Source organism: Marmota flaviventris, chromosome 1, assembly GCF_047511675.1.
Source record: "Marmota flaviventris isolate mMarFla1 chromosome 1, mMarFla1.hap1, whole genome shotgun sequence".
Lineage (NCBI taxonomy): Eukaryota > Metazoa > Chordata > Mammalia > Rodentia > Sciuridae > Marmota > Marmota flaviventris.
This window is the reverse complement of record NC_092498.1, coordinates 84,031,905-84,055,729: the sequence shown is the minus strand read 5'-3', so window position 1 is coordinate 84,055,729 and position 23,825 is coordinate 84,031,905. Positions and strand designations below refer to the sequence as shown.

At 39.7% G+C, this 23,825-nt stretch overlaps 1 protein-coding gene across 1 annotated transcript in view; it reads left to right on the top strand.

Moving 5' to 3' along the window:
• The first annotated feature begins 7,761 nt into the window (after positions 1-7,761).
• The window catches only part of Gsdme (gasdermin E), a 65,826-nt gene continuing 49,762 nt past the window's right edge, over positions 7,762-23,825 (top strand). The window contains exons 1-2 of the mRNA XM_027932701.2: positions 7,762-7,806; positions 23,144-23,373. Coding sequence (XP_027788502.2) covers positions 23,163-23,373 — 211 coding nt within the window. The 5' untranslated portion in view covers positions 7,762-7,806; positions 23,144-23,162. The remainder of the gene's footprint in view (positions 7,807-23,143; positions 23,374-23,825) is intronic.

The window sequence follows — 23,825 nt, the reverse complement described above, 5'->3', positions numbered from 1 at the left end:
ATAATAATACCTACCATTCATCACGAACTTACTGGGTGCCAGACAGCTAATTCCAGCAGCCCTGTGAGTTGGATGTTAGTGTTACTCCGTGTAATAGGTGAGAAAACCAACGATGGGAGGACAAATAGGAGGCAGGAATGGGACTCAAACTTAGCACTTGTGCCAATTCCTAAATCATGATACAGGTAAGTGTTAATCAGATACTGGCAGTGACAGTGGGGTTTGTTTGGTATTTGGTGGCATTGATGTTTTTCTCATTTAGTATGAAGAGGCAGCAAGGGAAGATGGATTTAAGAAAGCAACCTTACCTGAAATTGGAAATTTCTGGGAGCCCATTTCCTGTTGGCTGCCTGCATTCCTCAGAGAACCAGCCTTGTGGTGAGATGACAGGCACAGTTCTTTGGGAAAAAAAGAAAAAGAAGCTTGAAGATTTCAAAATATAGTATCGGGGAAAAAAAATCTACTAGTGCCAATAGTTTGGGGAAGAATGAAACATTTTATAGTGTCAAAAGTGCCCAGGTGAAAGGATTCAACCTCCAAAGTTATTTTGTATTTCATTGTTCAGACTAAGAAATGAATTGACTTGGTGCGTTGGCAATCAGTCAGATGCCAAAATACCTTTCTTCTTGCCAAATTGCTTCCTCCATTGCAATTAGCCCCTTTAAGGACCTTACCAAATAGCAAATGTGTGTACAATTCCCACTTTCCCCCTCCAATTACAACTCAGCTAAGAAGTTTTATTGGTAATAAATTGTTTTAGATGAAACACTGCTCTTGCCATCTCTCTCCAGTTTCTCCAAGTGTTCTTAGATACCTTTAAAACAGGTGGAGGGTTAAAAAGGGCTCAATTTTTTTCCACATATTTTTATTGGTGCACTATAGTTGTACGTATTGATGGGATTTGCTGTTACATATTCGTGCATGCACATAATATCACAATATAATTTGGCCAATATCACTCTCCATCAGTTCTTTTTTTTTTAGAAATAGAATGTTTACACAATCTGAAAATATATTATTTAAACTTAATCAGTTTAACTATCTGGGGTTGCCCTGTTCAAGATTCTTCATGAAATCTCTGATTGGAACAATACCTATTTATCCTTTCAGAAGCATTTTGTGGCTGAGTTTACTATGGCTCTGGGAACCCAGTTTTTTTTTTTCCCTGGACCCAAAGACTACTTCTATCCTTCCTTGTAGTCAGGAGGTACCATATGACTGACTTCTGGACAAAGGAAGGTACATAAAAGTGCTGGCCGCGTGCAAGGATACAAATCCCCCATAAGCTGGGTGTCTCCGGGTCTTTCCTCATCTGCCTGCTGGAGATACCTGTGCGAAGAACCCTGGCAGCCTGGAGTGAAAAATGGTACAGCTTCCACCAGCTTGGTTCCCGAAAGAACAGAGACTGATCTCCTGTACCCCCACCTCCCACAGCCTAGAACCAACTTTGATTGTTTACTGAATAAAACAAGAGTACTCTTTGAGTCATAATCTGGGTGTTTATTTGTTTTCTCAGTCAGTTTACCCTAATTTACTTTTCTTAATTAACCACCTTTGGTCCTCTATCATGTTACATGCCCCAACCCATTATTCCCGACACCTGGACATTGTATTTCTCACCCTTTATCCTTACGGTTTCTCTGTCTGCCTTTCCAGGTAGACTGCAAAGCTTTGTGGACACAGAGAGCCTGGACCACATTTCCCTAGCTCATTCTTATGGTTCTCAGTAGTTAATATAATGCTTGGCATCGAATACAACCAGAATGTCACTCTAAAATATGTCTCTTTGGCATAATAATTATTTTTGAGTTTAAGGCAATTAAGAACCAGCAAACAGGAAAAGTTCCTTACCTTCCAACTTTTCTGCAAAGATAGGATATAAATTCCCCTTTCCTAGAGACTCATACAGATCCTTATCAGCCCAAAGAAGACTCCAGAAGAATCTGCAAGTAAACCTTCCTCCACATATTTAGTTTCCTCTTATGTACTTACCTTCCCACAGTGTCCCACCTTTGGAAGCTGAAATTGCTTTCTTTGATCCTGTTATTTCTCTATAAGTTCATTGTTCTTTGTTAAATATGCTATGTAAGCCAGAGTTCTAAGCCATTACTTTGAGTTATTTGCACTGAGTTCTCTCCTCTGCAATGTGCTTTGTACACATTAGTAAACTTCTTTTTCTCTTGTTAATCTGCCTTTGTTGCAAGATCCCCAAAAGAATAAAGGTGTGGGGAGGTGAACTTTAGGCTTCCCTATAGCACATGGTAGATCCTTAAGAAATATTTGTTGAATTAACAAGATGTTGAATGCACGGACAATAGTGAAGAAGAAGAATAATGGGTTGAAAAAAGCTTGCATAGCTCTGTATTGTATTACTCTGAATATTTCTGTAAATCTGACGTCTGGTGGATGTCTTCTGCAAGTCTCCTTAATGCTCACAATGATATTTGTTTCTATGTGAACGATGGGAAAAATATAAGCTTTTATTAACTTTGTTTATTTAATGCCATATTCTATTATAAAAAGAAGTGTGGTTATTTAAAAAAAAAAAAAGTGTGTGATTGGAGAAGCCTAGAAATGCAGAATAGAATTCCTTTGAATTGGGGCTTGATTCAGCTATAAACTGCTCTGGAGGTTACATTCTGGGTTCTCAAGGGCTAAGTCATAGGCCTCAAAGCTGCTAACTTATTTCTTGGAACCTACCTACTTAGAGAGTTTTTGTAGCCCTGAGCCTCTGTATAAGAAGTTTGACTGCCCTGAGACCACCATGATGAAGAGGCATATACATTGGGGCTCTGACTGATAACCTGATTGAGACCTGACTTCTAGTCATCCCTGCCAGGGCACCAACATAGGTTGTTATGGTCTGAGTGTTGTGTTCTCCTCAAATTCATATATTGAAACTTAATCACCAATGTGGTGGCTGTAGGAAATTGTCCTTTGGAGAGCTGATTAAATCATGAAGATGGCATCTTTCACCATGTGAGGACTCAGAAAGAAATCCCCATCTATTAACCAGGAAATACTGAATCTGCTAGGATCTTGATCTTAGGACTTCCAGCCTCCAGAACTGTGAGATACAAATTTCTGTTTATAAGCTACCTGGCCTATGATTTTGTTATTAAAACAGCCTGAATGGATGAAGACATTGATGAAGCCATCTAGACCCTTTGGACCAGGCTATTTGTCTTCCTTCAGCTAAATTGCTTTGAGTGACCCCAGCTGATGCCACATGAGACTAAAAAAAAAAATTGCTCAACCGAGCCTGCGTGAAGTTCCAATGTGTAAAATTAGGAGATATAACAATAAAATGGTTGTTGTTTCAAGTTACTAAGTTTTGGTGGTAGTTTGTTATGCAGCAGTTGATAACTGGCAAAGCAAATTACTTCATCATTCCTTATTTACTCAGTAATATTTGAGTTGAGAATTTTAATATTGACAATTTTGGCTGATCATTTGTTGATTGCCAAGTGAATTTCAGTTTTTCTCAAGTCAGTATCTGTATGTTGCAATTGAACAAGAGACATTTGGGAAACTGAAGAAGACTTAATTCTGGACTATATTTAATCCTCCATAAACTTTTAATTTTTTTTTCTTGCATCCATGGTACTGTGGATTAATCCTAGGACCTCATGAATGCTAGGAAGCCCCTAGCCCCTTTCATTTTTAAAAAATTTGAGACAGAGTCTCCCTAAATTGCCCAGGCTGGCAATGATCTTATGATCCTTCTGCCTGAGACACCCAAGTAGCTGGGATTATGGGTATGTGCCACCATGCCTAGCTAAACTTTTTATTTTAAAACTGTAATTGGTAAGTAATATGCATTGGCAATACAATCTCCAGTTTAGAAAGTACTTTTGAGATTTAGGGGGAGTAAATGAGATCAGTTTAAAAATATATATCAATGTATGCCAAATTTTATTATAATTTATGTTAGTAGTTATGTTCCTCTGGGAAACAGTTAATATGGTAAGAGGCACATTTACGAAAAGGTGAACATTTTTTTGCCTTAACTTAAAGGCAATTTTAACTCTAAAGTAATTAATTGAGGAAAGAAAACTTTTATTGAGTTCTATTATGTGCTCAGTAATAACATGATCTCATGACAATACTCTAAGTAATTTTTAAGTGGGAAGTCATGCAGTTTTCCTAAGGTCATTCAGCTAGTAAGTGCTGGCTGGATTTGACCCAAATCCGACTCATTCAAAGCCTATGATTTATCTGTCCATAGAGGCTATTCACTGGAAAGAGTCCAGGTCTCCAAGAGTAGCTTCCATAGAATTAGGAAGTAGTTATGACAGCCAGGCAGTGCTGGTTTATTTATGTGTTCATTTATGAAATATACTCTGTTAGTGAATTTTACCAATTTTTGCTGCCATTTACATATCATTTCCTATGTAAAAACCTGGGGATAGCTGGGTACAGTGGCATATGCCTGTAACCCCAGCAGTTTAGGAGGCTGAGGCAGGAGAATCAAAGCCAGCCACAGCAACTTAGCGAGGTCCTAAGCAACTTAACAAGACTCTGTTTAAAATAATAATAATAATAATAATAATAATAATAATAATAATAATAATAATAATAATAAAAAGGTCTGGGGATATGCCTCAGTGTTTAAGTGTCCTTGGGTTTAATTCCCTGTATTAAAAAAAAAAAAAAAGAATTTGGTATTGAGTGGGGAATACCCAACACATCACTGATTTGTTTCAGAAATTCTTCCCCAAACTTCTTCAGTACTAGGGATTGAACACAGAGGTACTCTACCACTGACCTATGTCTCTAGCCCTTCTTATTTTTATTTTTTATTTTGACACAGGATCTCACTAAATTGTGGAGGTTGGCCTTGAACTTGCATGCTTCCTGCCTCAGCCTCTTGAGTTGCTGGGATTATAGGCATGCACCACCATTGCATGTTTCACAAGTTCTGCAACTTGAAACATAGTTTATATTTAATGAATCTTTTGAAAAGCAAATATGACCACCCCAATTTATCTCCTTGGAAATTGTTTCTATTTCCATTTTGCTAAGACAATATACCTATTATGGAGTGAGAAGGCTGGGGTTTGATGTTTGGTTTGACTTACTTTTTTCTTTTTTCTAGTTGGGCCTAAACCTCCCATCTTATTGGTCCATCTGAAATCTATAATAATAATAATAATAATAATAATAATAATAACGTTAAAAAAATTATGGTTTGCCATATTCCTCCACCTTAGACAGGGAGAGTAGGAGAATAGGGTGGAGGGAGTGTTCCTTAAGCATAATCCCTCTTTCCCTCCCAATGCTCAGGGCAGGTTCAAACACTGCTGAGTGGGGTGTCCTCTACTGTGTTTCCTATTTTCTTTTGGGGTAGTCTGTACCCTATGGTGGGTTAAAAACAGGTGGTGCCAAGAGATCTGGGTTAAAGTCATAGCTGTCTCTCCTAGGTAATTTCCAAGTTTGTGCCTCAATTCTCTCAGCTTGAACTTCTAATTGGCTGTGAGGATTAAACGAGTCAATTATTGCATGCAGAGAAAGTGCCACATGCATTTTAGCTGCTAATACTATTACTGTCTTCCCCAGGTATTTAATTTAAAGGCATTGGATAGGACAAAAAGAGTGAATGAATTTTAAGTCACTAAGTAATCATTGCACCAAAAAGCTCAAGCAGCCCCAATTACAAATGGCAACCTAGCTAGATGGAGAACTAGCTAGATGGCAACCATGAAGTGGTGGGAACTGCATGAACATGGTGTTCATGAGGATGTTCTTAAGGTTAATGCCCTAGGTCAGGAGGCAATAAGCTCTGAGAACAAGCTAGAGTCATCACTTGTCTTAGTTTACTGTGTGCTGCTAGAACAGAATTCCTGAGACCCAGCAATTTATAAAGAGCTGAGATTTATTTCTTACAGTTCTGGAGGCTGAGAAGTCCAAGGTCAAGTAGTGCTGAGAAGGGTCTTCTTGCTTCGTCATCATCTCATGTCAGGAAGATTGAAGGTGGGACGAAAGGGAAGTGGGGAGGAAGGCAGGGAGACAGGACGAGGGAGAAAAGTGAAAACAGAAGAGAACAGGGGTAGGAAGACGAGGAGACCATACCTGTAATCTCAGTGATTTGGGAAGCTAAGGCAGGAGGATTATCTCAGCAATTTAGTGAGACTGGTCTCAAAATAAAAAAGGATTGGGGATGTAGCTAAGCAGTAAAGTGCCCTTGGGTTCAAGTCCCAGTACCAACAACAACAACAACAAAACCCAAAGAAACAAAAAACCTGATTCCCATGATAACTAATTTATTTTGATAATGACATCAATCCATTCACGAGGGCACAGCCCTCATGATGTAATCACCTCTTAATGTTCCTACCTCTCAACACTGTACACTGAGTATTAAACTTCCAACACGTGTGCTTTGGGGGACACAATCAAACCTTAGTATCACTACATGATTCTATTAAGACAGAGAACTGATACTATCCATGAAGCCTCTTGACCAGTCTAGGATAGTGCTTCCTCTTTCTTTCAATATCTAATTACATTGGCAAGGGAAGGAACCCCAAGGGCCCACAATTATTTCTATTTATTTTATTTATTCATTCATCCAACAAGCAGTAATTGTATGCCTACTATTGCACAGATGCATAAGATTCCACAGTGTAGCTGGAGAAACAAGAAGATCCATTCCTTAATTCAACAACTATTTACTAAATATATACCATGCAAATAAAAGTTCTAAGTTTAGAACTGGGTATAGTAAACAAAGCAGACAAAAATCCCTGATGGAGCTGACACTTTAGGGAAGAGAAGAATAATATGTGAAATAAGAATTATAAACCCAGTCTAGCTGATGGTTATAAGTGCAAAGCAGAAACATAAAGCAGGAGAGGAATTAGAAGTGTTTCTGCTGGTGTGTGTGTGGGGTGGGGGGGGGGGGAGAGGAGCACTTTTCAATGTCCATAGCCAGAGACGGCTTCACAGGTGGGTAACAGCAATGTAGAGACGGGGCACAAGACATAGCCCTGCCTCCCACTTTCTCCTTGCTTGAAGGCAGCCACAAAGTCTTTCAAAGTTTTCTGAGTGCAGAAATTTTATTTTCTCTTGTTTAATGCACAAGAGAACATGATTTATGAACGCTGACTCAAAGGTTATAATTTTTCAACTCAGTTAAGCAGCAAACAATTATTACAGCCATGCTCAAATTCCCTCCTTCAGGATTTACTGAGTACCTAGTATGTGAGTGAGGTTTGGTTTTGCCCTCAAGGAGCTTGGAGTCTAATTAACTGCTAACCCAGTCACAGCACAGATCTCGAAGCTCCCAGGCACAAACAATAGGGGTTCGCGCCGGCCAGGGTGGCCTGGGACTTTTCTGGTGGAACTGTGAAGCCACAGTTGTAATTCACATCCTATTGTGGATTGCAACCCCGGGGGTGAGCTCTCTTTGGCAGCAGGCCACCGAGCTCTCTTTCTCCCAGTGCCTCGGCCAAAGTCGAGGCCCAGGAGACCCGGCTTCGGGTGTCACGCGAAGGAAGGGAACCAGTTCTGGCTGAGCCTGCTCAGAGTCTCGGGCCGTCCCCGGAGCCCAGAACCGTGGCCGGGCTTGCTCTCCTCTGCGTCTCTGCGGGCCAGGCCGCGCCCCTCCGCCAGTGTCTGGGCACGCTCCTTCCGCGGCTTCCCTGCGGGTCCCGCGACTCCAAGGGGCGGGGACCGAGCAAAGGTCCCAGCGGGCCCTCCCTCTTGGCTCCTAGAACGTCGCTGCTGGCCGGCGCGCGCCGGGCTCCTCTGACTGCGAGCGCGGGCGGGAGCGCGCGGCGGCCGGGGACCGAGCGGTGGCGCGCGGTAAGTGTGCGGCGGGCGCGAGCTGAGGACTCCGTTGCGGCTCCTTTTTTTTTTTTTTTTTTATCTGCCCAGGTGTCCGCTGCAGACGCGAGTCGAGGCCGCGAGGCGCGATCTCTCCCGGACACCCCTCTTCTCCGTCCCTCCCTCCCAAGGCAGATGAACCCCCCTGGCTGGCCTGTCGCGCCCCATCCTCCCTATTCCCGGCCCCAGACTCCATCCCATCACATCGCCCTCTCCCCGACTCGCACCCACCAGCCCTTTCTCATCCCCTCTTCCTCTTGCCCGCGCCTCTCCCTTCGTGGGTGTTGCTAGGGCAGCTGGCACCTTCTTTCCCCCGCATCCCTTCACCACCCTGACCCCTCTTCATTCCTTGTCTTCCGGTGTCTTCCCTGAGTGTTGCCGAGGCCTCCCCAGCATGGGGGCGTGTGTGCATGAGAGATGGGGTGGGGACCAAGGCCAGGAGCAGACAAGGGATTCAGTTTCTCTGGCCCCACCTCTTTGGCCCGGATTCTAATGGGCCAGCGCTTCGGGTAGAGGCCAGATCCCACCCCCTACCCTCCTTGATGTTCCCAGAAGGACCAGATGACTGAACAGTTGCCTTGGTTCTTCATTTGGCCTTAGGTGGACGACTCTGGACCCTTTCTGGACCCTTTCTGCACCTAAGCGAGAAAGGCCAGAGTGCACTTCTTACCCATTTGCTGTGTTCTTACCAACACAGGACCCACCACTGGGGCCGAATGGGACAGTGAGAGGGATGGATGTCTTGAGGTCCATGCCCTCAAGAGGCAATCAGACAGACCAACAGACTAGAGGCTGAGTTAGAGTGGAATGAAAAAAGTGCTGTGAGGTGTGAGAAGCAGCCGAGTAAATGTAGAATAAAATTAATAATCTTCAAAATCCACTACCAACAATCTGTCAGAAAGGAAAACTGTCAGGAGCCCCGTGTGTGTCAAAAACTGGTAATCCCAGCTACTTGGGAGGCCGAGGCAGGAGGACCACAAGTTGGAGTTCAACCTGGACAACTAGGTGAGAACCTATCTCAAAATAAAAAATGAAAAGAGGTGGGGATGTAAGTTAGTGGTAGAGCACACCTGGGTTCAGTCTCCAGTACTGCAATAATAGTGTGCATACATTCATAGGTACATAAAAGGAAAACGAGAAGTTGAGCCCAGACTACTACATAGATTAAGAAATCTCCTTGGGTCCCTAAAGATGCCTTTCTTTCTTTCCTTTCCTCATTCACCCACTCACTCCCTTCCTTCCTTCCTTCCTTCCTTCCTTCCTTCCTTCCACAGGGTCTTGCTGAATTGCCCAGGCTGGCCTTGAACTTGCCTCCAGAGTAAATGAGATTGAATTTAAGGGCACTTAAACACTGAGCCACATCCCAGTCCTTTTTAAAAAATTTTAAATTTTGAAACAGGGTCTTGCTAAATTGCTTAGGGCCTCACCAAATTTCTGAGGCTGGCCTTGAATCTGCAATCCTCCTCAGTCGTGAGCCACTGGGATTACAGGTGTGTGCCACCATGCTTGACTCTTTTCACTCTTTTTGAACTCTCCAGGTGCTCAGAGAATTTCTTCTTACTTTCTCTTTTTATTTTTATTTATTTATTTGGTACCACGAATTGAACTCAGAGGCACTTAACCACTGAGCCACATCCCTAGCCCTTTTTTATTTTTTATTTGGACACAGGGTTGCTTAGGGCCTGGCTAAGTTGCTGAGGCTGGCTTTGAATTTGTGATCCTCCTGCCTCAGCCTCCAGAGCTGCTGGGATTACAGGTGTCCCCACCGCACCCTGCTCTATTTTTAAAAAATTATTTGGTTAATTTTTTTGTGGTGCTGGGAATGGAACCAAGGATCTCTTGCATGTTAGGCAAGCATTCTACCACCTAGCTACACCCCCAGCCCTCCTCTCTATTCCTAATCAGGCCTCATCTTCTGTTATCTATTCCGCTTCCCAACAACCTTTGCTGCCTCATCCCTTCTCCTTGTTTAACCTTATGCCTGTCTTGCAACCAGTATGTCTTTGTTTCACATACTGATTATTATTTTCAGAAGAGATGATAGAGTATCTTTAATTTGTCTTTTCATTTAAAAAATGCACTCAGGTACTGGACTGTAGACACCAGAAGTTATAACAATTTAACACCTCTGTTTTAATTTAGCAGATTCAATTTCACTTTGTTATTTAGAAAACTAAAAATAATTCAAAATGTGTTGAAGTTGTTAACAATGAGACAAGCACACAAGTTCAGCCATGTCTCATTTCCCCAGACAGTGGGGAAATAGTGTGAGTTGCACTACAATGATTTTTGGTTCCACCACAACTGAAGTTTACTCTTTCAAACTCATTTTCTGACTTTCCAAAGTGAGTCATATGTAGTCCAAATTTTAAAAGAAAGAATTGAACAGAGGACAGCAGAGCAAGGCAGTCCAAGGCACTGGTTCTGGACTTCCATGGATCTGGGTGGGATTGTGGCCCAGCAATCATTCTCTAGGATACATCCAGGCCCTCCAGCTGAAGACCGGGAGTTGGACATGTTGGGTTTGTTGTACCTTGCAGCAAGGAAGACCCTGGGTATGTAGCAGGTGATTTTGGAGGAAGGGTTTAGGGAAATGGGGCTTTGCTCTGGGTCAGATGCTGTCAGGATGTAGAGGAAATTCTATGATTATTACCTTCCTAAATCTTGTCTAGAAGGAGAGAAGCTCATAAAGAGGAACTGCTATGGTTGGTCAAGAAGCAGCAGTTGCTCATTAACCAGGACTGAGTGGGAGGTAGTATTTGGTCATTTTTGTGGTTTGGACAATATTCGTGTTTGGTCTGTGGCCAGATACGATTACGGGGTGGTCTTGTTTTTGTCTTGATTCATGATCACAGAGTGGCTTTGCCTAATGTTGATGCCCTGAGACATCGCTCATGTTCAGCAGGAGAATGCCAAGCCAGCTCCTTGCCATACCAGTGCCTGGCTGAAAGCCCCACACCAGCTCCCTGATGTCAGTGATGCTTCTCTACTTCTCATGATGTTGAGAAGTTATATAATGTCTTTGAACTTGAGTTTCCACTTCTGTAAAATGGGAACTGTTCCTACCTCCTAGGCTTTGTGAAAGGAAGTGAGGAAACATGTACAAAGCATTAAGCCAAATGCCTAGCACAAAGGAGGAACTCAACAAATGCTTGCCCGGCTTTATCTAGTGTATTTGATGTTGAGGTTTCTCCCCTAGAACTAGTCTAGCAGAGGCCCAGAGCAGCTCTGGGGAAGAATCCTACAGGGGATATGAGAAAGAGTCAGGTCTCTTGCAATTTATAGGTTATGTCTATGACTCCATCAGTCTTGACTGGTTGTAGTATCTTCTCCTGCAGTCATGACTTTAGAGGCTACTTTTAAGATGCCTTGTGCCCACAAGCCAGTGGACCCAGTTGGCTGTGCATTTTGCTTGCTGTGATCTTGCTTACTTGGTCTCTTCTCTCCAGGTCTCTTGTCCAGGAGTCTGACTCTATGATGTCCTTACCACATTTACTTTGGCTCTCTGGGTTATAATCTGCTTTGAGCTGTGAAACTAGAGAGGCAGTTGAATAGACTTTGCTAACATCTTAAGGCTCTAGGTGAGCTCAGGTTCTGTGTAACACTTTTTTTTTAGGCATAAACTATGTGAGCTCTATCTTCCCTGAGGCCATTTCCATCTACTTCCAAATTGCAACATTGGAAATTTCAATCCAAATCTGACTTCCGGTTAGTTGAGATTTCAACCACTGAGCCACATCCCCAGTCCTCTTTTATATTTTATTTAGAGACAGAGTCTCTGATTTGCTTAGGGCCTTGCTAAGTTGCTGAGGCTGGCTTTGAACTTGTGGTCCTCTTGCTTCAGCCTCCCAAGCCTCTGTGATTATATAGATGTGCACCATCATGCTCGGTTGGCAGTGTGGGTTCTAGATCCTTCACTCATTTGAACCTGAGCATGTATTTTATCTTCCTTGGCTAGACCAGTTGCTCAAAATATTTGAGAATGACAGTGGCACTGTATTGCCTCCTAGCGCTTCATGGCAGACTGTTAATTTCTAGCCTATATATTTTTTTAATTTTTAAATTTTATTTATTCTTATTAGTTATATGTGACAGCAGAATACAATTCAATTCACATTACACAAATAGAGAATTTTTTATTGTCTCTGGTTGTACACAAAGTGGAGTCACACCATTTGTGTTTTCATATATGTACTTAGGGTAATGATGTCCAACTCATTCCACTGTCTTTCCTACCCCCATGCCCCCTCTCTTCCCCTCCCTTCCCTTTTCCCTATCTAAAGTTCATCTATTCCTCCCATGCTGCCTGCTCCATCCCCATTATGAATCAGCATCCTTGTATCAGAGGAAACTTTTGGCATTTGGTTTTTTGGGATTGGCTTATTCCACTTAGGATTATCTTCTCCAATGCCATTCATTTACCTGCAAATGCCATAATATTATTCTCTTTTAATGCTGAGTAATATTCCATTGTGTATATATATCACATTTTCTTTATCTGTTCATCTACTGAAGGGTATCTAGGTTGGATCCACAATTTAGCTATTGTGAATTGTGCTGTTATAAACATTGATGTGGCTGTGTCCCTGTAGTATGCTGTTTTTAAGTCCATTGTGTATGATTGAGGAGCGAGATAGCTGGGTCAAATGGTGGGTTCCATTCCCAGTTTTCCAAGGAATCTCCATACTGCTTTCCATGTCGGATGCACCAATTTGCAGTCCCATCAGCAGTATATGAGTGTATCTTTTCCCTCACATCCTCGCCAACACTTCTTGTTGTTGTATTCTTAATAGCTGCCATTCTGACTGGAGTGAGATGAAATCTTAGAGTAGTTTTGATTTGCATTTCTCTAATTACTAAAGATGTTGAACACCTTTTCATTTATTTGTTGATTGCTTGTATATCTTCTTCTGAGAAGTGTCTGTTCAGGTCCTTGGCCCATTCATTGATTGGATCATTTGTTTTTTTGGTGTTAAGATTTTTGAGTTCTTTACATATCCTAGAGATTAGTGCTCTATCCGATGTGCACATGGTAAAAATTTGCTCTCAAGATGTGGGCTCACTATTCAGCTCACTGACTGTTTCTTTTGCTGAGAAGAAGCTTTTTAGTTTGAATCCATCCCATTTATTGATTCTTGATTTTAATTCTTGCGCTTTAGGAGTCTTATTAAGGAAGTGGGGGCCTAATCCCACATGATGGAGATTTGGGCCTACTTTTTCTTCTATTAGGTGCAAGGTCTCTGGTTTAATTCCTAGGTCCTTGATCCACTTTGAGTTGAGTTTTGAGCATGGTGAAGGATAGGTGTTTAATTTCATTTTGTTGCATATGGATTTCCAGTTTTCCCAGCATCATTTGTTTTCTCCAATATATGTTTTTGGTGCCTTTGTCTAATATGAGATAACTGTAATTTTGTGGGTTTGTCTTTGTGTCCTCTATTCTGTAACATTGGTCTACAAGTCTATTTTGGTATCAATACAATGATGTTTTTGTTACTCTAGCTCTGAGCATGGTTTAAGGTCTGGTATAGTGATGCTACCTGCTTCACTCTTCTTGCTAAGGATTTCTTTAGCTATTCTGGGTCTCTTATTTTTCCAGATGAATTTCATGAATGCTTCTTCTAATTCTATGAGGAATGTCATTGGAATTTTGATTGGAATTGCATTAAATCTGTGTACTGCTTTTGATGGTATGGTCATTTTGACAATATTTATAATCTGCCTGTCTAAAAACAAGGGAGATCTTTCCGTCTTCTAAGGTCTTCTTTAATTTCTTTCTTTGGTGTTCTGTAGTGTTCTTTGTAGAGGTCTTTCACCTCTTTTGTTAGGTTGATTCTCAAGTATTTTATTTTTCTTGAGGCTATTGTAAATGGGGTAGTTTTCCTTTTTTCTCTTTCAGAGGATTTGTCACTGATATACAAAAATGCCTTTGATTTATGGGTGTTGATTTTATATCCTGCTACTTTGCTGAATTCATTTACTAGTTCTAGAAGTTTTCTGGTGGAATTTTTTGGGCCTTCTATGTATAGAATCACATCATTGGCAAATAGTACTAATTTGAGTTCTTCTTTTCCTATCCATATCCCTTTAATTTCTTTCATCTGTGTAATTGCTCTGGCTAGTGTTTCAAGAACTATGTTAAAAAGAAGTGGTGAAAGAGGGCATCCCTATCTTGTTCCAGTTTTTAGAGGGAATGCTTTCAATTTTCTCTATTTAGAATGGTGTTGGCCTGAGACTTAGCATAGATAGCTTTTACAATGTTGAGATATCCCTGTATCCAGTTATCCCTGTTATCCCTAGTTTTTCCAGTGTTTTGAACATGAAGGGGTGCTGTATATTATTGAATGCTTTTTCTGCATCTTTTGAGATGATCATATGAGTCTTTTAAGTCTATTGATGTGATGAATTGCATTTATTGATTTCTATATGTTGAACCAATCTTCATCCCTGGGATGAACCCCACTTGATCATGGTGCACTATCTTTTTGATGTGTTTTTGTATGCCAGAATTTTATTGAGAATTTTTGCATCTATGTTCATTAGAAATATTGGTCTGAAGTTTTCTTTCTTTGATGTGTCTTTGCCTGGTTTTTGAATCAGGGTGATATAGGCCTCATAGAATGAGTTTGAAAGTGTTCCCTCTTTTTTTGAAATAATTTGAGGAGTACTGGTATTAGTCTTGTTTAAAGGTCTTGTAGAACTCAGCTGTGTATTCATCTCGTTCTGAGCTTTTCTTGATTAGTAGGCTTCTGATGGTGTCTTCTATTTCATTGCTTGAAATTGTTCTGTTTAATTCATGTATAACATCTTGGGTCAGTTTGAGTAAATCATGTGACTCTAGAAATTTATCAGTGCCTTCGGTATTTTCTATTTTATTGGAATACAAGTTTTCAAAATAATTTCTGATTATCTTTTATATTTCTGTAGTGTTTGTCATGATATTTCCTTTTTCATTATGGATGTTAGTAATTTGAGTTTTCTCTCTCCTTCTCTTCATTAGCATAGCTAGAGGTTTATCAATTCTATTTATTTTTTCAAAGAACCCACTTTTTGTTTTGTCAGTTTTTTCTTTTGTTTCAATTTAAATGATTACAGCTCTGATTTTAATTATTTCCTGTCTTCTGCTTTTGGTGTTGATTTGTTCTTCTTTTTCCAGGGCTTTTAGATGTAATGTTAGGTCATTTATTTGTTGATTTTTTTTTCTTCTTTTAAGGAATGAACTTTCCTCTTAATACTGCCTTCATAGTGTCCTGGAGATTTTGATATGTTGCATCAGTGTTCTCATTTACCCCTAAGAATTTTTAAATTTCTCTTTGATGTCTTTTGCAACCCATTGTTCATTCAATAGCATATTATTTAGTCTCCAGGTATTGGAGTAGCTTTTTTAAAAAAAAATTATCATTGATTTCTAATTTCATTCCATTATGATCTGATATAATGCAGGGTAGTATGTCTACTTTTTTGTATTTACCAAGAGTTGCTTTGTGGCGTAATATATGGCCTATTTTAGAGTGCTGCTGAGAAGAACGTGTATTCACTTGTTGATGGTAGAAATATTCTATATATGTCAGTTAAGTCTAAGTTATTGATTGTTTTATTGAGTTCTATAGTTTGTTTGCTCAGCTTTTGTTTGGAAGATCTATCCAGTGGTGAAAGAGTTATGTTAAAGTCACCCAGAATTATTGTGTTGTGGTCTATTTGACTCTGGAACTTGACAAAAGTTTGTTTGATGAAAGTATATGCTCCATCATTTGGGGGCATATATATTTATAATTGTTATGTCTTATTGACGTATGTTTCCCTTGATCAGTATGAAATGTGCTTCTTTATCCCTTTTGATTAACTTTGGCTTGAAATATTACTTTATTTGATATGAGTATAGAAACCCCTGCTTGCTTCCACAGTCCATGTGAGTGGTTTGATTTTTCCCAACCTCTCACCTTCAGTCTGTGGATGTCTTTTCCTATGAGATGAGTCTTTTAGAGGCAGCATATTGTTGGGTCTTTTTTTTTTTCTTTTTTAATCTGCCAGTCTATGTCTTTTGATTAGTGAGTTAAGGCCTTTAATAATCAGGGTTATTATTGAAACATGATTTGTATTTCCAGCCATTCTTGTTTATTTTTGATATTTTATTGACTTGGTTTGTCCTTTGATTAGTTTTTCCTTTAGTGTAATACCTCCCTCTGCTGATTTTCATTGTTTTTTTTTCATTTCCTCCTTGTGGAATATTTTGCTGAGGAAGTTCTGTAGTGCAGGCTTTCTAGCTGTAAATCTTTTAACTTTTTTTTTTTTATCATGAAGGTTTTTATTTCATCATCAAATCTAAAGCTTGATTTTGCTGGATATAAGATTCTTGGTTGACATCCATTTTATTTTTTTTTTAATATTTATTTTTTAGTTCTCGGCGGACACAACATCTTTGTTGGTATGTGGTGCTGAGGATCGAACCTGGGCCGCACGCATGCCAGGCAAGTGTGCTACCGCTTGAGCCACATCCCCAGCCCACACATCCATTTTCTTTTAGAGCTTGGTATATGTTGTTCCAGGATCTTCTCGCTTTTATGTTCTGGGTTGAAAAATCTGTAGGTATCCTAATTGGTTTCCCCCTATATGTAATCTGATTCCTTTCTCTCATGGCTTTTAAGATTCTCTCCTTATTCTGTATGCTAGGCATTTTCATTATAATGTGCCTTGGTGTGGATCTGTTGTGATTTTGTTCATTTGACATCCTGTTGTAAGCCTCTTGTATTTGGTTTTCCAATTCATTCTTCATGTTTGGAAAAATTTCTGATATTATTTCATTGAATAGATTGTTCATTCCTTTGGTTTGGAACTCTATGCCTTCCTTTATCCCAATAACTCTTAAATTTGGTTTTTATGCTGTCCCATATTTCTTGAACATTCTGCTCATGGTTTCCTACTATCTTCATTGTGTGGTCTATATTCGTTTCAAGGTTACATATTTTGTCTTCATTGTTTGAAGTCCTGTCTTCCCTGTGGTCTAATCTGTTGGTATGCTTTCAATTGAACTTTTAATTTGGTTTATTGTTTCTTTCATGTCAAGGATTTCAGTCTTTTTTTTTTTAAGAACCTCTATCTCCCTATTGAAGTAATCTTTTGCTTCCTGTATTTGCTTATGTAGTTCTTTATCAGAATGATCTTTTGCTGCCTGTATTTGTTCTCTGATATCATCCTTTAATTCACAGAAATTTTAAATTATGTATATCCTGAAATCCTTCTCTGTCATTTCTTCTGTTGTGCTGCCCATGGATTCTAATAATTTAGTATTTTGATTCATTTGGGACACCTTTTTTCCTTTTTTTTTTTTTCCCATGCTGTTTGTGTGTCTTTCTTTCTAGCACTGAGTATCTGGAGTGTTACTGTTTTTTCACATTTCAGGGTTATAGTGCCTTTGCAGGGCTCCAATAACTCTCCTACCCAGCTGGTGTTCCAAGCTGGGATTTGCCAGAACTAAAGATGGTGGTGATGGTGTCCCAAGATGGAGGCGGCTACTTTCACAGATGTAGTGTCAGATTGGGTGGGGTGGGCCGGATGGTGGTGTTGGGCAATGTGTTCAAAGATGCAGCTCGGACAGACACAGTGCAGGCTCTGCAGGCATTGGCTGGGCTGACCTGGGCCTGCCTTTCTAGCCTATATTTTGGATAATCTCTCTATCTTATTAAAAGTTTCTAGAAACAGAAAATGGGTCAAAGACATCAACAGTTTTAAAAAAGAAATATAAAAAAGGCTTTAAACAAACTAAAGGATGCTTGATTTCATTTGTATTAAAATAACAACCTAAATCTATATTGAGATTCCATTTCTCACCAATTAGATTGGCAAAGATACAAACGTTTGATAACACACTATTGCTGAGACTGATATTTTCACACATTATTGGAGAGATTGCGGAATGGGACAACCCATAAAATTACAGATGCATTTACCCATTGATCTAGCAATCCCTCCTCTAGGAATCCACCCTTCAGATACACTTGCTCATGCATGAAAAATATGTACATATAGGAGTACTTAGTGGTATTTTTAAAATAGCAAAAGTTTTAGAAACAATTCAAGTAGTGAGCATTATAGGACAAATTAAATAAACAATGAAAAAAAATTCATGGGAGGGAGTACTATGCATCTGTAAAGAGGTACTAATGTGGAATGATCTCTAGGAAGTTTTGTTTCATGACACAAAGCAAGGGGCAGAACACTGTGTAGACTCCTTTTGACATGTATTTGTATAAGGAAATATGAAGGTGATATAACTGAACAGAAGAGAAATAAAATGGTAGAAAAGACAAGGACATGGGCAGGAATGAGATTTCTCAGGGTATAGCTTTTTTCATATAGTTTACTTTCTAGAATTCTTTTTTTTTTTTGGTATTGGGGATTGAACCCAGGGCACTACCCCCACTGAACTACATCCTCATCTCTCTGTTTTTATTTTTGAGACAGGGTCTTGCTAAGTTGCCCAGGCTGGCCTCAGACTTCACTATCCACTGCCTGAGCCTCCCAAGTCTCTGGGGTTTCAGGTGTCACCACGCCTGGCCATGGTTCACAGTTTTGCACCATGAAAGTGTAGCATGGGTACAAGCTTAGTGACAAAAGAGAAACCTCCAACATCAACTTCACTAGGAGATTATTTTCTAAGAATCACATGATTGAATAAACCTGATTCTAATGAAAACCTACTGAGCAATAGCCAATTTCACTAATTCTCCCCAAAGCAGCATACCCTGACAAGCAGGCAAATTGGCTGTGTTTGATGTTAGATAAAGAAAAAAAATCATTAAAGATTAATTTAGGAGTTCCCTTGTTTTCACCCTCTAATCCCTCTAAGGGGGATTGGTATCATTACCAAGGCTTTGCCATCCACATCAGATGGATTGTTATTTTGTTTTTTTTTTAACAGCTAGTCTAATTTTGCTTCTACAGAAACTTGTTCAATCTGAAGGCAAGTTTCAGCTTGAGACTCCTTTCAGTCCCAGAAAAGAATATAGAAACCATAAAAATAGAGATCCTGACACCAATGGCAAACTGAGGCAGGCCACTCTGGGCCTCTTCTCTTGGACTAGCAGGATAAATTCATACAGGTCATTGGGGAGACTCTATTTCATTAAAAGTTCTCTCCTTGTGTTTGGAAAAATAAACTCCGCACCTATCCCAAGGATGATGGCAGAAGTTACTGACCTCTTGTTCCCACCAGTCTGCTTCCTGTCTAATCCCTGTCTGGTAACTGGCTTCTTATTTTCAACCCCACACTTGAGCTCCTTGGAGGACATCCTCAGGGTCTCCTTTACATCACCATCGCCCTTCATCCAACCAGACTTCTGTCCTTTGGCCACTGGTAGAGTTCAGAGCATTATTGTTTTCTTTTTTGTTTCATATCTGTTTCCCTCCTGTGCATTACTTTTTTTAAAAAAATATTTTTTTATTTGTTTTCAGTAGTTATACATGACAGTAGAATGCATTTATGCACTTTGATATATCATACATAGATAGGATATAATTTCTCATTTTTCTGTGTGTACATGTTGCAGAATCATATTGGTCATGCAGTCACATATATACATACAGTAATAATGTCTGTTTCATTCTAGTATCTTTCTATCTTTCCTATCCCTACATCCCGCTCCTTCCCTCCCATCACTTCCCTCTACCTAATCTAAGGTAACGCTATTTTTCCCTAGTGCCCTCCCCCATCGCCTTATTGTGAATTAGCATCCACATATTAGAGAAAACATTTGGCCTTTGGTTTTGTGGGATTGGCTTATTTTACTTAGCTCCAAACATTTACTGGCAAATTCCATAATTTTACTCTTCTTTAAAGCTGAGTAATATTCCATTGAGTATATATACCACATTTTCTTTATCCACTTATCTATTGAGGGACACTTAGGTTGATTCCATATTCTAGCTATTGTGAATTGAGCTGCTATAAACATTGATGTATCTCACTAAAATTCTGGCAAATCGCATACAAAAACATATCAAAAAGATAGTGTACCACAATCAAGTGGGATTCTTCCCAGGGATGCAGGGTTGATTAAACATATGGAAATCAATAAACTTAATGCATTATATTAATAGACTTAAAAACAAGAATCATATGATCATCTCAATAGATGCAGAAAAAGCATTTTACAAAATATAGCACACCTTCATGTTCAAAACATAGAAAAACTAGGGATAGTAGGAACATACATCAATATTGTAAGAGCCATATATGCTAAACCCAAAGCCAGCTTAATTATAAATGGAGAAAAGGTGAAAGCATTCCCTTTAAAAACTGGTATAAGACAAGGATGTCCTCTTTCACCACTTCTATTCAACATCATCCTTGAAACTCTAGCCAGAGCAATTAGAAGAAAGAAATTAAAGGGTACACATGGGTAAAGAAGAACTCAAACTATCACTATTTGCTGTGCGTTTCTTATTTTGCTTTCAGGAGATCTTTCTAGGTGACCATTCTGATCACATGGCTCTGTAGTCATACCCTCCAGTGGCTCCTGCTGCCCTGGCTCCCCTTTGGGGGGGGGGGCATGGGCCTTCAGGCCCTGGTCGAGGGGCCTCCTTGGCCTTACCCCTGGCTCTTCCCCACTCTGCAGCCCTGCACTCAATGCAGGAGTCAACCCCAGAGCATGAGAAGACATCCCAAGCCTGCCGAGAAAAGGGTCTGAGCATGGCAACATGACCCAGTGTTCTCTGGGCCGTCGCCAGTTTGCCAATGGCCCATCTTCCTGTACTCTCTTCCCCAGCTCCCCGCCCCCCACCTGCAACTCCCCGCTGCTCTAAACTGTGCTCCTCTGCAAGAGTAGCATCGTGGTGTCCTTCCCTTGATGATCTTCTTCTTGGCCTACAAAAGTTGATTTGTGGGTGCATCAACTTCAAGAGGACTGAGGTGACAGGGAACCTCTCTCCAGTTGGCTTTATGTGCCTTTTTCTTGTTTCATTCCATGTAGCTATTTGTGCCCATAACTAACATAAAACCTAGGTATTTCTTCTCTGGCCACCAAACTAGTAGCTCATTAAGGAGAAATTATTATTATTATTTTTAAAATCTCTGTATCCTAAATGCTTAAACACAGTTCCTGAGTTTAGTGTGTACCCAAAAATAATCAATGAAGGATTCATTAAATGATTATGGTAAATGAATAAATGAGTCTTCCATTGAATGCAAGATACTTGTATACTTTATGAGAGATGAAATTGAGATGGGAGCCAGAGTATACTTAGTGGTTCATCTTTGTTGTTCATTGTTTCAGAAACAAACTTTCTTAGCCAGGTGCAGTGATGCATGCCTGTAACCCCAGTGACTCTGGAGTCTAAGGCAAGAGGATCACAAGTTTGAGGCCAGCGTGGGCAACTGTGTGAGAGCCTGTCTCAAAATAAAAAATAAAAAGGGCTGGAGATGTATGTAGCTCAGTGGTAGAGTGCCCCTGGGTTCACCCCTGCAAAAAATAGATCTTCCTTGCATATTTTAGAATTTCTTCCTTAAATGTTCATTTTTTGACTGTTAATATGTAAGAATAGGCTCAGGTAGCAACTGCTTCATAATAATCCAGGTAAAAGTACTTTAAAGAAGAACTGATGCCCTAGAGGAGATTCATGTTGAACAAAGCAAAATGATTAAGATCCTGCTCTTAAATTCTATGAAACCATCTGACCACGTAACCAGGCCAAGCAGCAGGGTGCAAACCCTATGAAACATAGCTTTCTCTATTAGAAATTTCAACTTAACCATGGATAGGTGTTTTTTTTTTAAATATTGTTTCAATTTGTGTTTTTTAAATGTAATTTTTAAATTATATACAAGTAAGTATACGTGTGTGTGTGTGATTTGTGTAGTTTGTGAATGGTGAATTGTTTATTTTCCCTGTTTTTACTGGGATATTTTAAAGCCTGATCTGTAAAGTATTTTTTTTTTATAAGCACTTTCCTACTTTGTTATAAATATTATTAGCACTTTCTCAGTTTGCCCTTTTTCTTCTTTTTAAATATTTTTTAGTTGTAGATGGACACAATATTTTATTTATTTACTTTTATGTGATGCGTAAGTCCAAACCCAGTGCTTCCCTGGTCCTAGGCAAACGCTCTACCACTGAGCTACAACCCTAGCCCCTGCTCCTTATCTTTGTAAAGGCCCTTCTTATCCTACAATTGTACAAACATTTCTCTGTATTTTTTTTTTCATACTACTTTTATGGTTTTATTTTTCCTCAAAGGAACTGCTAATCCATTGAGAATTTCCTCATGTGGTAGAAGAGAGGAATCAGATTTTTTTTTTTTCCAGAAGGTCAGCCCATTTTTCCAACACCGTTTGTTGATAGTATTGTACCTGTTCCACTAAATGTAGTGCTTTTCTTTTCTATCTTCCAGTGTGTCTCTTCTTTTCTCTCCAGCTAAATTGTGACTGTGCTATTATTTCTAGGTTCAGTAGTAATAGCAAGTTAATTTTCATTTCTGAATGGGAAGGATCACAGTGTAGAGGACACTTTTGACCTTACAGAGAACACAATCATCCCTAAGGGACTGGTTCCAGGATGCCTCACCCCCTACCCATCACAGATGACAAAATCTTCAAATGCTCAAGTGGTGATTTTTTTTTTTTTTTTTGTACTGGGGATTGAAACCTAGGATGGTTAACCACCGAGCCACATCCCCACCTATTTTTATTTTTTATTTTGAGACAGGGTCTCTCTAAATTGCCCAGCCTTGCCTTGAACTTATGATCCTGCTATCTCAGCCTCCCAAGTTAACTGGAATTAAAGGCATGTACTATCCCGCTCAGCTGCCTTCCAGATTCTTGGTAGGATTGTATTTCTTCACCCTCATGGTTGGATGAAACTGTGTAACTAGCTCTGATAAGTTATAAGTGAACATGCCATGTGTCCTGTTGGGCCAGAGCATTTAATTACAGGTGTGAGAACTTCCAGAATTCTTTCTGTTAAATAATGACTGATGATGTTTAGGGCAGTGACTTTTCCTTTGGTCTGGATCTCAATGACTATAATAAATAGAGCTCTCAGCCCATCCTGGATTGTGATCAACAAATAAATCTATTATTATAAGCCACTGAGACGTGAGTATTGTTTGTTCCAGAAGCATAACCTAGCTTATCCTGACTGATTCACATATTGTCTTTCAATATCTCAATTTAATTTCTTTGTCATCAACTGAACTCAAATTAGAGGGCTTCATTGGGAGAAAATATTATTTCATATGAATGATTGAGATTAGGGAGAAATATTTTAGGAAAAAAAGACACAAAATAATAACTTCATTTGATTTTAGGATAATCTTATTTTTTCAGGTAATCTGGTACCTTCAAAATGTTTGCCAAAGCAACAAGGAATTTTCTTAAAGAAGTTGATGCTGACGGTAACCTGATTTCTGTATCAAACTTAAATGACTCTGACAAGTTACAACTTCTAAGTCTGGTGACCAAAAAGAAGAGATACTGGTGCTGGCAGAGACCTAAGTACCAGTTTTTATCTGTCACTCTTGGAGATGTACTCACAGAAGATCAATTTCTGAGTCCAGGTATGTTTCTTTGTGTATTCTATAATTATTCCCAGACATAAGATGGATCTTCTTTGAGACATGTGTTCCCTGGAATTGAGGTGATACCTTCTAACTAATTCTCATTTTTCTTTGCCTACTGTCTTAAAAACATATCCTTACTTAAAATGAATGAAATTCTGCATGCACAACATGACAGCTTAATCTTTTAAAAATATTATTTCAATTTTGGTATAAAAGTCAGTCATGTCCATCATAAATGTTGTGGGCACTCAGCATAAGTGGAATGTGTCCCTACTCAAAATTTTGTTTGGCCTTGATATTGGTGATGCCACATACCTATCCAAGGGGGTGTAAAGGGTTAGTACCTTCTAGGGAGCATAAGGCAGACTGTCAGACTGGGCCAAAAATGGAATCAGAGAAGGGATAAGGAGACAGGCTCAGTTTTTATTGTGATTACTGGACGGAGATGG